The 13,518-nt window shown below is 39.5% G+C and overlaps 1 protein-coding gene across 1 annotated transcript in view; it reads left to right on the top strand.

Moving 5' to 3' along the window:
- Positions 1–13,518, top strand: part of TDRD3 (tudor domain containing 3) — a 109,169-nt gene that overhangs the window by 39,766 nt on the left and 55,885 nt on the right. Inside the window, exons 3-4 of the mRNA XM_053455429.1 lie at positions 1,869–1,934; positions 12,091–12,251. Of these exons, the coding sequence (XP_053311404.1) occupies positions 1,869–1,934; positions 12,091–12,251 (227 nt within the window). The remainder of the gene's footprint in view (positions 1–1,868; positions 1,935–12,090; positions 12,252–13,518) is intronic.

Below are 13,518 nucleotides of genomic sequence, written 5' to 3'. Positions count from 1 at the left end.
TTGTTTAATTGACAAGTACTACTTAGTTCTGCCCATGAGGGACCTGTAACTGCTTCTAAATTGTTTGATTTAATATATTATAACCAATTATCTTTGCTACTAGCAAGTAACTATTTTTTTCTGTAATGTGGGTGTACTGGGGCATTTACGAACCTAAAAGAGCTAGCAACATTCTGAAATATATCAGAAAAAGGAGACGCACCTAATTTTCTGTATTTTCTGCTGACAGCTCAGGGGACTTAAATGGTAGCCCAGTCTACTTGCCCCTCATGACAATCTAGTTGTCCTGATACAAAAATATTTTTTTTTTACTTCCTCTTCCAAGCCTGCAGCCAGAAACAAACGGGGCTGCGTGAGGGCTTGAACATCGTGCCGGATATCATCATCCGGGCTGACTGCAAGGAGGATACAAGTCCCTTGCTGGGCTAAGTGGGGAAAAAAAAACCTGCCCGGGACATGCAGATACGAATTGTGTATCCCTGCAGCTGTTTGGCAGATATGAGCAGCATTATCAGTGTGCGTCTACAGCCCATCAGCTGAGGTTGGGTGTTGGTGAATAAGGGTTGCTCTTTTTGGCCCGCAGATTATATTAGATCCTATCTACCGATCAAGGGAAACATCCTATTGGTCACCTTGAGAGAATTTTTTTTTCATGTCGGCGCTATCCCTTTTGAGGTTTACGAATAATTTTAGGCTATGGTTTTTCAATATTTAAATGTAGGTTATAATGTTGTGTATGCTATATTACATTAGTTATAATGGTCCAGACTATCCACACTCCTAATTGTTACACATACAAACAGCATTTTCATTTTTTTTCTATAAAATGATTTTTCATGCATAGCCTGCTAAATCAATAGAGTTTTTAGGCAGCATATGTTAGTCCTTTCATGGATCAGTGGGATACCAGTACGGGCTTCACTGAGGCATCGGGGGAAATTAATGAAAATGTGTGTGATCCTGGCAAGTGATAAATCATTTGTAGTGCTAAATTCTCTATGGCAGTTGTGATACTTCCTACTGAAAGTATGAAACTCACTCTGTTCCTGAATATGTTTATAAAACTGACATTTTTTGAGGTTGTTTACAATATTTACAAGTACTCAACTATGCTTGCCCCATAGTACCTCTGCTAGCAGGTCGTTTCATTTATAGGCACAGAACTTTCTAACATTTCCGATCAGTACCTTATCAACCATATCACCTGAAGCATGACACAGTTAAAATGTGTGCGTTACAGTGTAATGATTGAGGCAGTGACATAATATATTCATGAAATATCTTTGAAGCCATCAGTTTAACTGTGTAAGTAGGGTAGGTGTCCTGTCCGTAGGTACATTGGTTCATTAACAGGACCGTGTAGGGCTTGGAAATAACAACACTATTAAGGTGCAATGAATTTGGAATCCTCTTGTTAGTATCGTTTTTCCTATTTTATTAGTGACACACCTCCGCTTGCTTAAGTTATTTACATGTATGTTGGAGTCTTGTACGAGCTTCACTGCGTATTACTGTCCATGCTTAATAAAAGCCTATTAACATTGAGCTCATTGAAACTCAAACTTGCAAGTTACTCCAAGTTCACTTCCCTTTCATTTAGTTGACAGCTCTGAGTTGGGATCTCCATATTTGAGTGTGTCCTATAAGATCTATCTTTGTAGCTAGCTATTCATTCATATTTCCATCCTAACTGTAAACACACACATTACATTACTGTTGCAGCACTAGCTTTAATGTCCTCTTAACATCTGAAGAGCTGCTGGTCCTCATGTCAAGGCATTAGCCTTTTTATGTTATGTTACAAAATGTCAATGGAATTTCAATGTTTTGACACACACTGTGCTACTGTAATTTCATTTTCTTTTTAGACAGATCTGAGAAGCATAGGAAAGAAATTTCTCCCTGGTGACATTAATGGAGGCAAAGTAGAAAAGGTAAGTAGCTCCCTACATTACTTTTCCTTTAACGTTTTAAAGGGCTATTTCTCAGGAGAATGCATGCAAGGAATTTTGTTAAAATTGCATGTTTCTGCATTTGACCTCTCAAATCACATGGAAGCCGTATATCCTCCATCCCTCGCTGTGCGTATCTGACAGAAGAAGCTCAAGCATGTTTTATGAAAGCTCCGGAGAGAGCTTAGTTGGTGAAGTAAATCAGGCTTGACTGGTGGTGAGAAGAGTATGTGCTGTGGCTTACCAGCTTATCACCTGGTGACTGCATGTGTGACAAATGGAAAAAAATGTCTTAAACATTAGGATCAGAGAGCTAGAATAAAGATTATATATATATATTGACATAAGCTTCTATGAGAAAACATGGTGTGCATGTATTTCTTGTGACGCTATCAAAGCAAGAAACATTGGTTTTAACCGCTATTGTAATTTTTATTTCTAATGTTGGAATGTTTTTTGCATAGTTGCAAAATAAGCAACATTCTGTATATAGAACATTAAAAAATATCAAGTAACTAATCTGCTTGAGAAAAGCATTATAAGAGTACGACGCTGTGGATTTTTCCTTGCTGAATTAAACTGACTCCCAAGAGATATTACATAATCTTGTTACATTATTATTTTGAATAGCGCAAACAATTTACGCAGCGCTTCTTAGAATACATATTCAAGGGATATGGCAAAACTAGAATTGACAGACTAAGACAAACCGATAAATTAGGTGGAGAGAGCCCTGGAACAGAGAAAGGGTGAGAGTTAGTGTTGGGCATCAGTGACAAGGAAGTTCTAGCAGCTAAGATGGTGCGGCTTCTCTGAAGAAGTGCCTTTTGAGATTTTTTTGATATTGGGAGGGTGGGTGGAAGCCAAAGGTTCGGTTGAAGTCGGTTCCAGAAATATGGGGCAGTCCGAGTGAAATCTTGTAGATGGGAAAAGGAAGAGGTGATAAGTTAGGAGGAGAGCCTTAGCCCATGGGGAGAATATAAAGATAGAGTAGAAGAGTATTTTTTATGAGTGAAGAAATGTATGGAGGAACAGTGTTATGGAGGGGCCTTACTTGTTAGTACAAGGATTCTAAATTTAATTCTATAGGGAAATATGGAGCCAGTGGAGGATTTTCACAGAGCTAATAAAAAATATCACCTTTCATTGACAAGTATATAGATACTGGGAAAAAAAAAGATCTGCAGAAACAAATGTGGCGGGTCTTGGCTATGCACCACTAACTTTCAAGCATGTCATGCCCATTGTGACTCATACTCCACCTAAGGGTGAATTGTTAGAAGTTTTAATAACGGCAGAGGCTCTCGATGATCTTAATGCCTAGAGCCACATGGACTATAAACCATTTTATATTCAAGCTATAGGTTTCCTTTTTTATCACTTAAGAAAATGAAAAGTAACATAATTGTGGGCCACAGGGTGCTACCCCTCTATTTGTAGATATCGCATATAATAGTAATAACTCTGAGTACTCGGTTTGTCCACTTGTATTTTGTCGATCCACACTGTTACAACTCAATTCTCATTAAATTATTTTATTTCAACTGATTAGTATTTTACTGTACACGTTACGTCATCATGTCAGACAATTTTCAAGTTGAATATGAAACTACTGAAAATTCTCACGTAGAATGTTTGTTCTATTTTTTATTGTTATATAGCTGCCAGTTATCGGTTTCTTTTTGAAACTCTCAGACATTCCAGACAGCGTTTTTTCTTTTTTTCGGGAGACTTTGAAACAACCTTTCTTATCTAACAGTAGAAGGTTCTGCTCCAGAGATCATGATGTCTTTCCACACCTGTTTTATTTTCGAAGTATAGGTTTAATGACACCGAGATGTGTTTCTGCAGACTTAGTTGGAGAAAACAAACCCAGTCCCTAGCTATTCCACTTAAAGGAAATTGTTTTTGTACAGGGCACTTACTAGTTTGATTTTGAATGTCACATTGTTGTTGTTCCTCTCAGATCTTCATGTAAGCTTTTGTTTCCTCCTATGGGACTCATCAATCAGCCGGAGACACACGCTCGCAGAAGGGAAGCATTATTACAATGCAACTACAGCAATATAAAATTAACTATGCATCGGGATCATATGAGTTTACTTGCCTCATTTGCATTGAAATGGCGGAGTGGAATTCTAGCAATTAGCCGTGGAATTGTCCCACACTCATTTCAAATTAGCATCGCCTGATTTAAAAGGCCATGAGGTCCAGGAAGATTCTTTTTCAAACTACCCTACCCTTATTTTTGTATCTGTATGGGTTTTTATGTATATTTTTTTGTTGTGCATAATTTTTTTTTTATCTAGTATGTTTTTAAGGATTTTTTTTTTTTTTGTTAAATACTGGAACAATGTTAGAAACAGGAACAAGCACTGTTAACATATATAAATATACTGTATGTTACAACTTTGAATATAGTTGTTATAAAGGGGAAAAGGTTTTATATAGACACACGGTAATGTACATACAATTTTTACTGTTTTGTTTATGAGGGGGCTATTTTACCAACTGGTAATTCACCACCTGGATACATCAGTCACAGCACTGCTGAATATTCTGCTGATCACGCTTGTTCTACTGTGTTTGTTTTGTGTATTAACCCCTTCAGGACCGGGATTTTTAAGCTAGGGTGTCGCTAAAGGACCGGAGCCGTTTTTGTGTTTTTGCCATGTCTTTCTTCAACTGTAATTTCTCTCTTATCAATTGGTGCACCCACACAAATCATATATTGTTTTTTTCAGCACAAGTAGGGCTTTCATTTGAAACCATATTAAGCTGGGTAGTACATTGTTTTATTTGAAATAAACTGGAAAAAGTGGGGGGGAAATGAAAAAAACGCATTTTTTTACAGTTTTGTATACATACAAATTGTACACACATTGAACCAATGGGAAAAAATTATCCCAAATATATTCATTAAGTTGTCCTGATTTGGAAACCACCCAACATGGCCAGGATTTTTATCTATTTTGACCAGTATAGGGGAAAATATTGCAAGGCATGCATTACGTTTTTGAAATGTAATTTTTTTCAAACTTGGCATGGTAGTCTAATAACTGCAATAGTTGTCACAGATACTGATTATCCCCCCAAAATTATATGTTTATGAACAGTAGATAAGTCAAGGTGTACAACTAGGGTCATTTTGACACTTTTCAAACAGGGATTTTATCGCCAATTGCTGCCAAATTTTGAGGTATTTTTATATTTTTTTGTTTTTTTTTGCATATGTTGCAATGTTGCTTTAGATTTTATATTATATTTTGTATAGAATATGTGCAACTGCAGAAAAAAACACCAAATTGTGTTCACCAACATCCCCCGGTTCCAACAAGGCCTCACATGCATGGTTCATGCATTTTTTGAGGAAGCTATGAGGGCAAAACTGGAACATGCGCATTTTAGTTTTCAAATTTGGAATTTTCAGAAATTGGTTTGCTGAGCCCATATCCCATTTGGGACATTTTGGAAGCCCCCCCACTGTAAATTACCCCATAAAAGTATATATTTATGAACAGTAGATGAGTCAAGGTGTTCAACTAGGGTAGTTTTGACAGTTTTCAGCTAGCCATTTCTTCACTGATGTCTGCCAAACTTCACAGGGACATTATTTTATTGCATTTTTAACGCATACATTTCAATGTTGCACTGAATTTCTTGCACACCATAAGTGCAACAGTGGAAGAAAACACCACATTTTGTTCACCAACATCCCATGAGTCCAACAAGGCCTCACATGCATGGTTCATGCATTTTTTTAGGAAGCTATGAGGGCAAGCTATGGAACATGTGCATTTACATTTTTTAAAATATTTTTTTCATCAGATTACTTGTAAGTGACAGGTTTAGGCCGCTGACATCAATCAGGGAGACCGATCAATAATCAGCGACTTAAAATGTCACCGACAAGTGATCAGGTAATAATTATGATTTTTTCATTTATTAATAATTTGTGTTTTTTCATAATTACCCTAGATGACCCCTCTCTCTTTGTAGAGCAGGGTCATCCGTGGGCTGCCATAATGATCCGATCACTCCTATTGGCCAGGAGCGATCTGATCAGCCCAGCATTTGACCTGGAAGCACCCTGGACTTTCAGGTCAGTGCTGTTATTTTTTTATTATTATTATTATTTTATTAATTTTTTTAAATTAATTTTTTTTTTAATTTTTTTTTATTATTATTATTTTTTACATTTTTTTTAACTCTTTCAATGCTGATGCTCCATTGAAGCACAGCATTGACTGGTATTTAGTCCCCACAAGCTTGTGGGGACTAATATTAACCCTTGCAATGCTGCGATGGGGGTCATACACAATCGCAGCATTGAAGGGGTTAATTGAGGAAGAGCGGGGGTAGGGGTTAACTGAGGAAGGGTGAGGGTGGGGGGGGTCTGGTCTCCACACTCATGTGGAGACCAAAGAACCCTGTCTCCCTGTCCCTGAAGCTGCCTCTGGCAGCTGGGACACAATCTCCAACAGACTGGAGATTGTAGGGGAGGAGTCTCTCTGATCAGTCCTACAGGACTGATCAGAGGACTTCTGGGGCTCGTTTTTGCTGTTGCTGGTCTGCCTGGGTTTCCAGGCAGACCACCAGCAGCAGAGCCCCCTACAAAACGGAAATTAACCCCTTCAATGCCGCGATCGCGGCATTGAAGGGGTTAACGCTGCACTGACGCTCTCAAGGAGCGATCAGGCAGCAGGGGGGTGTTGGATCAGGCCCCCACACTTGTGTGGGGACCCATTCAACACCCCCCCCTTTCCCTGAAGCTGCCTGTGGCAGCTGAAACCGCGATTGCAGATCTTTCTGCAATCGCTGTTTCTGCCTAGAAAATCACTCCGTGGGAGTGATCGCAGGCTTGGGGGCGGGTTTAGAGAGGCTGTGCTGTCTGCCCAGAACTCCTGGGCAGACAGCAGCAGCAGCGCCTCCACGATCACCGCGATCGTGGTGATGTGGGGGCGTTTTTTGGAGGAGACGTACCTGGTACGTCCCGGTCTACCGGTGACCAGTAACCAGGAAGTACCAGGTACGTCCCGGTGCTGAAGGGGTTAAGCAGAGATTGTGTTTTTTGTATTATCTAACCCTCACTTTTTTTTGCTTTGCCAGTCCAAGTATGCCATGCTTAACGTGATATGGAAAATGATGCATACGTTATTGGCATTATGTAAACAAAAAAAATCACATCAGAGTACAAAAAAGTTTGCAGAAGTGACTGCTTCTTGCTTACGTTTTTTTTTTTGTGCAGGCAAAAACACAGGTTATTCCAAGGAAGCCTTCCCTTTCACCTTAGGGGATATATTTAAGCAACAATTACTATAATAAATGGGTAACTTCCCTTCTTCATTATTAATAGCCTTGAGTGTAAGCAGTGCATTTCTTTGACAGACTTTACACACCCATATATTTTTGGGAGGGTTAATTATATATGTTGCTACAGAGCTTTAAAAGTGCTGTTCTTCCTACTGAGTTAATGCTATTATAGCTTAATGCAGCATTAGAAAGATGTAAAGCCCCCATTTTAATTTGTGCAGGGGGCACTTAATTGTCATGATACAAAAAAAGCAGGCAATGTTACCATATAATCTAAAGAGACAACTTCAATATGTGTTTTTTTTCTATGTCCACAAAGTTATCGTGTGCATTAAAGTGTGTGTGATGGCTGAATTGCTGGCTTGAAGTCCTGCTTTACCAGTGGTTTTGTCATCTGTTAACACTCGACAAACCCCTACTGCCAGCTTGCCATGGTGAAAAGAAATCTCTTCCTGGCACCTAGAGTTTTGCAGGGGAGCACTGTGCGTTCTGTAATGGAGCCCCCTGACCAGTACCACCATCACGACCCCTTGACATACCGCTGGCCCGTGCCCCCTCATTCCCCGCATGCACATGGAGTCTGAGCATGGGGAAATGATGTCATTTCCTGGCGCTTGGACACAGGCAGCATGAAATGACTGCTAGGGAGCAGGCAGGAGAAGAGCTGTCCAGAGCCAGCAAAAGTAGAGGTACAAAACACTTTGTGTGTGTATTAGGGCTGCAACTAACGATTATTTTAATAATCGATTAGTTGTCCGATTATTTTTTCGATTATTATTTCAATATTTAATGAAATGCCCTGCACCCACCCACACTCTGCCCCATCAGTTTCCCACCCGGCAATCATCTCTCTCTCTCTCTCTCTCTCTCGCTCTCTCGCTCTCTCGCTCTCTCGCTCTCTCGCTCTCTCTCTCTCTCTCTCTCTCTCGCTCTCTCGCTCTCTCTCTCTCTCTCTCTCTCTCTCTCTCTCGCTCTCTCTCTCTCTCTCTCCCCGCTACCGAATCGTTCCACTTACAACGTTCAACCGCAAAACTTTATTCAAATCTTCATCGTTCACGCGCGTCACATCCGTCATTACGTAACTTCAAGCAGACGGACACTACAGAGCTCTGCAGCAGAAACGGGGGAACGCTGGCGGAGGTAAGTGAAAGGAGCCGAGCGCTCCAACGACGAATCGATCACTCGATTCATCGATAACGGAAATCGTCGACAACGATTCCCGTTACCGATTATTATCGATTTTATCGATTCGTTGTTTCAGGTCTAGTGTGTATATACACACACACACACAGAGTAACATAAAGTATGTATGTTAGTATGTCAGTGTGCATGTTAGTGTGTGTATAAGTATGTTGGTACAGAGATCAGCAAATTTTGTTTTCAATCTGGGAACCAGCCAAAATATTTAGGAGCCAACTTTTTTGGTTACCCGAAAATCTATTTATTTTTGTTTATTACCCCCTAGTCTGCAGTTAAATAATGTTTATTGGGGCAATACGACATAAAACACATTTCTTTAGTGCCGGACCACTTTATTCCAGTACTGCTTTTAACGCCTTCATGACAAGGGGTATTTTACACCATAAAAACTCAAACTTGTATGTTTAACCATTTACTTACATCATACAGTTACTAACAGGTTACATATGTTAACGTTCTACACTCATATACACACATGCTAACACCATACACTAATAGACACACACACACACACACACACACTATATACTGCCATATAGACCCTGACTAATGCCATACTGTAACATATACAACACCAAACATGCTAAAACCACTTTCTTATACTCATGGACACACTGGCTAACACAATGTGTGTGTGTGTATATAACACAAACACACATATACACACACAGATACACTACTCCACTTCTAACCTGGTGGGACCTGCCAAGCTGCTGCCTATATTCTGCCATTGTAAATCTAGCACATTTTCCTGTGGAGGTCGCAAGGTGATCAGGGGGCTACATATCGCACCTCTGCAGGACAGGAAGGGTGCTGGATTCATGACAGCTGGTTGTACCCTCTTGGGCGCCAAGAAGGATTTTCGTGCTCAGTGTTGGTATGAGTTTAATATTGAACAAAAAAAATCTGTCAACCTTTGGTGTAAGGCATTGTGATGTTTTCTGCTGCTTTCTAAATAAATTCACATTAAATGTTAGGTTATGTGAGGAATAAATTCAGCTTGTGCTTTATACATTAATAAGCTAACTTAGTGCTTGCTAACAGAATAATTTGAGCGGTTACATGTGTAAATTGCCGCAGTATAGGTTGGAGTGAAGCTTTCCGCTAATCATAATTAGGTGTTCCTTGTGAGAAAACAGCTGATTTATACACCTCATTAAATGCCTGCATCATCTTTCCTTACAAATGGTGATGTAGGGGACGAAGTGCACGGAGGGTTTTCTGTTGCTTTAAATCTGTGATGAGCTGAAACATATTCAGTACTTTAAAAGGTGTAGAAATAAAATCTTTTTTTGCACTGCTAAATTATTTATGGTCTTGCTTTTGAAATCTTTGTTTGTCCCAAGGACTCCATAGTCTAAGGGGAAATCCTTCCTTACATGACGGGCTTCAAGGTCATTCCTGTCACTTGGAGTGTAAAGGTGTTCAGTCCATTAACATTTAGCTCAGTTAACTTAGTCATGTGATTTTGTTACACATACACATTGAATACTATTTGAACTTGTAAAATCTGGAATTTGTTAGCATGTAACATTTTCTTGGTTTTACTGCTGTGACTGGAGATAAAGTGTGCTGAGGAGTAAAAGATGATGTGGACGTAGTGCAATGTCTGTTTGCTTGCGACGTCCTAGATGACGGTAGCAATAACTTGGTTGCATGCATACTGAGTTGTAGCCACTAGATGGCAGTATAAGCCTTCAATGGCATGTAATCACAGCTGCCATTTGTGGAAATCAAGGAAGATTTTTCAAATTAGTGCTTTTCTGCTCCTGAAATACGCATTGCAGAATTTGTGTACTTTAGATTGATTGCTTTGAATCTTAATGATAACTTAAGAAACCTGTGGCATCTCGAGTTGCATATTTTGTCTTTCCATTTTTTCCCCTGTATTCTGGGCCACAGCCGCATTTAGCAAAAACATTGTTACAGAATTGCTGATTGTGTGTCTGCATATGGCATTTGTCTTGCTCAAATATTACTTAATATTTTCACTTACCAAGCTCATCTTTACCTAAGATGTTGTTCTAGGTCATGTGACACACTTCCTGTAGGACTTTTGTTTTATTTTTAATATGTGCTTTACATTATTTGTGTACAGTGTGTACAGTGAACTGTGCCAAGGTGCCCAGAGGGCCAAACTTATGCAGTAGAAGCCCTGCCGCTCGGTAATAAAACAAAGCTAAGTTGATACTATAACTAACTTATGCTGCATATTTTCTATTAATGCATCTGGCGTTTTCTTCCCCTTAGATGAAATGGGAAGTTAAGAGTTATCATTATTTTTGTTTTATATAATGCCATCATATTCCGTAGCGCTGTACAATGGGCGGACAGGACGTAACAGGTAGTGTATAGCATAACAATTAGGCTAACAGAAACAGGTGAGGCTCAGTTGAGCTTCCAATCTACAAGACAATCTACAGGAACTCAATTTTGGGGAATCGGGGTGAGGATGGCAGATTATTTGATTTACAGTATATAGTACCATTTCCTGTACATCAGGTAAACAAGACATAACAATGTTGACTTACTGAAAGAAAAGGTGAGGAGGGCCCTGCGCAAATAAACTTACAATCTGAACGTGTTCCTATACCTTGCGTTCACCGTTTTGTAAACTGTTAAGCTTTTGTGTCTGAATTACTTTTCGGAGCCACATCTGTCATAGCCGCAATGAAGCATTACAAATTGACCTTTTACTAGCAGCAAGGTCTGCTGACGCAACATGTGGCTTTGCATATTTGTGATGAAACCAGGTTGGATGTAACCTTGATTTGCGGCAGCTCCTTTTACCTTTTGATTAGCGTGGGTTCTTTTACTTTATACGCTTCATCTTTGACACCACTCAAAATAGGCGCCGCTGTTTATTTAGCTCTATTTTTAACAGGCTGCATTAATTACGAGAATGATAAGCACCCTTTCAGTGGTTTATCATAGCTATATAAAACTAGCTATTTTTAATAATTTTTCTTGGCAGATTGTTAAATTTGCTGACATTCATACGCCTCTGTTCATTTTTGCTACACAAAATCATAAATGTCAATTTCACTTTTTTGGGCAAAGCCTGCTAATGAAGGATTAAAGAAAGCCATTAGATACGCTTCAAAGCTGAGTGACTGCAGGCATATTGATGGGTTTACTTTTTATGAAATCTGTGCCAAATGGTGCTTGATATTTTGATTGGAAATGCATGGTTTGTAGATGGGAGAGCATAAAAGACGAGAATGGGACTTGATACAGTAGAAGGATGCAAGTACTACCCTTATATGCCATGAGAACAGGTTGAGGGAAACGTCCGCGAATATAAGATGAGGGGTATTTTTGAGAAAAAACTTGTCTTATATTCGAGCAAATATGGTACATATAATGGCTGGATTGTCCCTTTAAGTGGCGTTATTCCACCCAAAAAACAAGCATCACGATTAAGGTTACTAAAAACTTTTAAAGCTTCATATGTGTTGGGTTTCTGGAGGGTTCTTGGTTTTTATTGGGGTATTGGTGGGACTCCACCTCCTGTACACAAGCCATTAAAATATCTTGCATGTCATTTATGTGAATCTGCATGTTTGCTAGTTCATCATAGATTTCTCTTATTTTCTATCAACGCTGTATGACTTTATTTTTACAGGTAGATGGCCCATGTGTGCTGCAAATTCAAAAAATCCGCAATGTATCGGCTCCAAAGGATAATGAAGAATCCCAGGCTGCTCCCAGAATGCTGCGTCTCCAGATGACTGATGGCCACACAAGCTGCACAGCTATAGAATTTAAATACATACCCAAACTTAGGTGAGCTAATTTGTTGCTTAAGGTGGAAATTTCACCTGAAAAAAGCTGTCTATATGGTAATCTTTTTTTAAATTTGATTCATTGACTTTTAATATAGTTTAATAACACACATATGCACTTACATGGTATATCTTCTGCTTAAGTCATAGAATTAACCGGTATGCACTTGGTTACCGGTTCCTAGGTGTCAGCGTAACTGCATCTTTCTGAACCATTTCCACTAAACTCTTGTTGGATCCCAGGTAAATAAAGATGTTTAGGTATGTGCCTAAAAACACTTATATTGTACCCATTAATTGCAAAGCTGGTGTTGAGATACATGGCAGGTTATATAATATTTATTAGGAAAACACAGATGCTGACTTCAGATCTATTTTAAGTATTAACAGTTTTATAGACTGTTTTATGCTCAAATAAATGCGTAACTGTTTAAACTCCTCTGGAGACGCTCAGAGTCCCCAAATGCGATATACAAATAGCATAGTTGTCAACAGTCCTATTTGTGCACCTGGGCACTCAATAGCAGGGGCACATCGATCAGGGAGTGTATCGCGAAAGTGCTGAAATCTGTGCTGTTAATCCCGAGAGACTTCCTTTGAGGAGTCGTCTTCAAATGTACAAGATGAAAATGTCCTACACCTTACCGACAGACGTTTCCCTTGCACAATCCTCCCCTCTCACTGCTGCCCTTCTGCTTTTTCCCTTTTTAAACAAAGAATACCACCTGGGTGGATAATTTTTATAGTTATTATATCATTTTTTTTTAATTTTTTTTGAAAACCCGCCTGTGACATGGTCAGAGAAAAAGGCTTCCCAAAACAATTAGGGTCACCTCAAACAAGCAGTGCTGCCAAAAAAGATGTGTATACAACAATCAGCGATAACATTATGATAACCTAATACTGTGTAGATCCCCCTTTTGCTGGCCAAACAGCCCAGACATGTCAAAGCATGGACTCAATGAGACTGAATGTGTGCTGTGATATCTGGCACCAAGACATTAGCAGCAGATCCTTTAAGTCCTGTAAGATGCGAGGTGGGGCTTCCATGGATCGGCCTTGTTTGTCCAGCACTCCCACAAATGCTTGATTGGATTGAGATCTGGGGAATTTTAGGCCAAGTCAACACCTTGAACTCGTCGTGTTTCTCAAACCATTCCTGAACCATTTTTTGCTTTGTGGCAGGACACATTATCCTCCTGAAAGAGGCCAGTGCCATCAGGGAATAAGGAGTCCACGAAAGGGTGTACATGGTCTGCAACAATGCT

Source organism: Spea bombifrons, chromosome 2 (genome assembly GCF_027358695.1).
Source record: "Spea bombifrons isolate aSpeBom1 chromosome 2, aSpeBom1.2.pri, whole genome shotgun sequence".
NCBI classification, from domain to species: Eukaryota; Metazoa; Chordata; class Amphibia; order Anura; family Pelobatidae; genus Spea; species Spea bombifrons.
Note: the sequence above shows the minus strand (reverse complement) of the source record. Positions and strands in the feature narration are given on the sequence as shown.